Source organism: Salvia hispanica, chromosome 4 (genome assembly GCF_023119035.1).
Source record: "Salvia hispanica cultivar TCC Black 2014 chromosome 4, UniMelb_Shisp_WGS_1.0, whole genome shotgun sequence".
In the NCBI taxonomy this organism is placed as follows: Eukaryota; Viridiplantae; Streptophyta; class Magnoliopsida; order Lamiales; family Lamiaceae; genus Salvia; species Salvia hispanica.
The window spans coordinates 28,046,760-28,051,340 of record NC_062968.1 but is presented as its reverse complement, the minus strand read 5'-3'; the positions used below and the strand labels follow the sequence as shown (position 1 = coordinate 28,051,340).

At 36.3% G+C, this 4,581-nt stretch overlaps 1 protein-coding gene across 1 annotated transcript; it reads left to right on the top strand.

Annotated features, from left to right (window-relative positions):
• Positions 1–997: 997 nt before the first annotated feature.
• On the top strand, positions 998–3,290 carry LOC125217969 (7-deoxyloganetin glucosyltransferase-like). The gene is made up of 2 exons (XM_048119552.1): positions 998–1,618; positions 2,220–3,290. The coding sequence occupies exons 1-2, from the start codon at positions 1,114–1,116 to the stop codon at positions 3,137–3,139; spliced, it is 1,425 nt and encodes a 474-aa protein (XP_047975509.1). The 5' UTR covers positions 998–1,113; the 3' UTR covers positions 3,140–3,290.
• The last annotated feature ends 1,291 nt before the right edge of the window (positions 3,291–4,581 follow it).

The following is a 4,581-nucleotide window of genomic DNA, read 5'->3' as shown; positions in this document are numbered from 1 at the left end:
TTTATTTATTACAGTTTTCACATCGAAATCGATTTCTTATTTGACATAAATGTCGGTCGCCCACTTATCTACATAGTCGTAGCTTACACATTAGTTTAATATATATTAAATTCATATCTTAAGCTAAATTATTAAAAAAATCAATGAGCTGCCGATTGCGGTGCACTACTGTTCGATTTTGGTTTAGTTTTACATTCGCAAGTCTTTCTTATTTTTAATTTATTATTATTATGCTTATCTATAGCCATTTTTATACACCATTTGAATATCTCATACTATATCTTTATTTGGATGGTTACCAATAAAGGTTACATTTTTTTTTTCTTTAGTAATTAAGTGAACTTCACATTCCATAAATTCATTTAACTTATAATAATAATTATAAAATTAATATATTAAAGTAGGATCTATATTTTATTAATTTATATTTCCTATTTTCTTTCCCAAAGTCAAATAATTTATTAACATATGCACTGATCAATTTAACGGATAGCACTTTTATATGGTACTTTGCCTTTGGTATTAGATTTTTCAGATTTTGTTATTAACTTTTCAGATGTTTGCATTTTTAGCATTGAATTGTTTGAATTTTTTGATAGAATCGGATTTTTACTAGTTTAAATTTCAGATTTTCAAAATCAGATTTGATTGGGAGAAATTTTGAATTCTCACCATACTGAATACAGTAGTATTATAGTATTTTCATTCTATTTAAATTTAAAATATTAATTTTTAAATTCCATAATCTACTATTTAAATTTAAAATATTAATTTTTAAATTCCATAATCTAAAAAAATTTGTCACATGACGTATTCGCTAGCGTAACGCATGTCGATAATAAAGATTACAGTACAAAATTTATTCCCCCATTATGCAAGTGCAAAAGTCAATTGTGATCACTGCTAGTTTTTGACTTCCCATTAAATTTAATATAAGTTGTGAAATCAATGCATACATATGGTCCTTTGCTATCTATAAATAACTCAACAAAATTGCTCCCATGTCACCATAACTTCCCATTCTTCAAAACACAATACAAACCAAATCAAACCACGTATCCTTCTTCTAATCGCGAACGAAGAGAGTATAATAAAAATCCGCAAACCGATATCATGGGTGCACAAAAACCTCATGCAATTTGCATCCCATTTCCCGCCCAAGGCCACATAAACCCGATGCTCAAGCTCGCCAAGCTCCTCCACGACGAAGGCGGCTTCCACATCACCTTCGTCAACACCGAGTACAACCACCGCCGCCTCCTCAAGGCCCGCGGGGCCAACGCCCTCGACGGCCTCCCCACCTTCCGCTTCGAGACGATCCCCGACGGCCTCCCACCTTCGGAGACTGCGGACGCAACCCAAGACATACCGTCCTTGTGCGAGTCCACCACCACCACGTGCCTGGCCCCCTTTAAGCAACTTATCGCACAGCTCAATGAGGCCGGGGACGCACCCCCTGTCTCGTGCATTGTCTCGGACGGCGTCATGAGCTTCACCCTTGACGCCGCGGCCGAGCTAGGCCTCCCCGAGGTTTTGTTTTGGACTACTAGCGCGTGTGGCTTTTACGCTTACACACAGTTTGAAAAGATTAAAAAAATGGGATATGCTCCACTTAAAGGTACATGCATGTTTTATAATTCAAATATAACCTATAGTCTATATATGTACAGTTTTTTGGCCAACTATACATAAAGAGTTTGTGTTTGGATTCTAAGTCGATCGAAATAATTAAACAGAGGGACCTAACATTACTATGCTATTTATTATCGTGTCGGTGGATGACAATTAAAAAAATACATAGGTATTCAATCTAATCGAGAGTATATTGAAGAAACTGAGTCAAGATTTTGATTGATACACTTGGCTTCTTCCACTATCAATAGCGTTTTAATCAGTTATTATTCGTTTAATTACAACTAATATTCATGTTTCTACATCTAAATTAATCCTCCTTTATTTGTTCTAAGTTTCTATTTTTAATTTTGCTATTATATTCCTATTGAACTTGACGTGCTTTGTATGATTTGAACATTTTTCATTCTTAAGAAATTATCATGTTAAATCTTTTAAATTTTGTTCATATCAACTTGATGATGATCCTAGCTTGTCTAGATAAGTATGGATAATCCTTCTCTTATAAGGCATTTTAAAGGGTGGCTGACTCATTTCTAGTATACTAGTATAAAATTATGACATTCGTTCCGACATTTAATTTGCAGACACGGCCGACTTAACCAACGGATATCTAGACACGGTGGTGGACGGAATCCCCGCCATGAAAGGCATGCGCTTGAGAGACATCCCGAGCTTCATCCGCACCACGGATCCAGACGACTTCATGATCCGGTTCATCTTTCAAGAGACCACACGTGCCAAACGCGCCTCCGCAATCATACTAAACACATTCGATGCTCTCGAGCAAGACGTGCTCGACGCGCTCTCCGCATTCCTCCCGCCCACATACGCGGTCGGACCGCTCCACTTACTCGAAACCGGTCTAACCGACCGGTTGGACCGGCTTGGTTCAAACTTATGGAAGGAAGAATCGGATTGCCTTAACTGGCTCGATTCTCAAGAACCCGGTTCGGTTGTTTATGTGAACTTCGGGAGCATAACCGTGATGACACCCGGTCAGCTCACCGAGTTCGCATGGGGACTGGCCAACAGCGGCCGGTCCTTTTTGTGGGTCATCCGCCCCGACCTCGTCTCCGGGGACAACGCGGTTTTGGAGCCGGGGTTTCTGGAGGAGACGAGGGGGAGGGGGCGGATGGCGAGCTGGTGCCCCCAGGAGAGGGTGCTGAGGCACCCTGCTGTTGGGGGGTTTCTGACGCACAGTGGGTGGAATTCGACTCTGGAGAGCATGTCGAGCGGGGTCCCGATGATCTGCTGGCCGTTTTTCGCGGAGCAGCAGACGAATTGCTGGTACTGCTGCAACCAATGGGGGGTGGGGAAGGAGATTGGTGGTGATGTGAAGAGGGGTGAGGTGGAGAAGCAGGTGAGGAGTTTGATGGTGGGGGAGGAGGGGGAGGAGATGAGGAGGAGGGCGGCGGTGTGGAAGAATCTTGCGGCGGAGGCGGCGAAAGGGGCGTCGCGAAGGAATCTGCGTAAGGTTATTGAAGTTTTGTTGGTGAAAGTTTGAGGTTTGAAATTTACGTGTACTGTTTTGTGTGTATTTTCATATTATAATTTTGCTTTTCGGACTATAAACCTCAATATTACCAGAAATTAAATGACTGAGGAATAGTATTTAGAAACATGAAATAATATTATTGTGAAATATTTTTATTTTATTCCATTTTTGTTTATAATGTGCAGTTGAATGACACGTTAAATTTAATAAAAATAAAACCGACTATGATAATTTGGAATTGTAATCGATATAGTTCCTGTGTTGGATAGGATGGTCATCAATATCGTGGTGTTGTTCTCCACTTAAATTTGGAGATAGAACAATTTAAATCTCATCATTTCTTGGTATTTATCTACTTCCAAGTAATTTTAATATTTTTATTTTTTTTATCTTCGATGAGAGAATTTATTACTAGTGTTCAACAGTAGTATATTTTAACATTTTTCTTTCTTTTCTTTGGTCTAGAAAAATTTCACCGAATTAAGAGTAAAGTGTCTTATATATATAGTGCTAAAAAACTGTATTGAACGTAGAACGAAAATTGTTTGGGGGCGACACAATAATTAGTTTAGGCTGATTTTTAGTTTTTGAGATAAAATAATATAAAGATACTATCTAGAATTGAATTATGAGATTATTCTAGTCATAGGAGATTAATTATGATTAATTATTCTATAATTATCTATCTAGGATTGAATTGTAGGGTTAAATCTCATAAACTAAACAGTAAACACACTACAAATTTAATCTCAGATACAATTTTGTGAATGAAACACCCCCAAATTTTAATTCAAACAATAGTTGATTGGTTGATAGAGACAAAATTTTATAGATAATCATAAGATATTGGGTAGAATCTACTCATTATATCAAATTAAATAAGGGATATTGACATCTAATATCATGAAACTTTTAAAAAGTTAGATTATGCCATAAACTTTAAAATTGTCAAATAATATCATGAACTTTACCCTGAGTTTGTTTTTTCACACGAATGAAAAATTTTTCACAAATAATATTATGATATGGATTTTTTTTTGTAATTTCTCAACAACAATTTTGAGAGCTTTAAGTTTTTCAATATTTGAAGATAGTTTCTTGAAGCACACCCTCCAAAATTGTTCTTCAATCTATTAAAATAATATGAATTTTTTCATTCGTAGAAAAAAACAAATCTAAGATAAAATTTGTAATTTATTTATTAATTTTAAAGTTCGCGAAAAAATCTAACTCTTTTAAAAGTTTCGTTATACCAAATACCGATATCCCACTAAACAATTATTTATACTTTACAGATATGCATTATACGTGTTTGTATTTTGATATATTTCACTGATCCATTAAAATAACAATAAGAGGAGTACTATATGCAATAGTTAAAGGCTACATATTTTACTACGCCTGGGCCCACTCATAAGACCATGAAGTACTTTTACAAATTTTATTAAGCC

What these genes read in the sequence shown, in the direction of transcription:
- LOC125217969 (XM_048119552.1), top strand. Translation starts at nt 1,114, where the DNA reads ATGGGTGCACAAAAACCTCATGCAATTTGCATCCCATTTCCCGCCCAA. An exon ending in GGGATATGCTCCACTTAAAG is followed by an intron (nt 1,619 to 2,219) that starts GTACATGCATGT and finishes TTTAATTTGCAG; the next exon opens with ACACGGCCGACTTAACCAAC.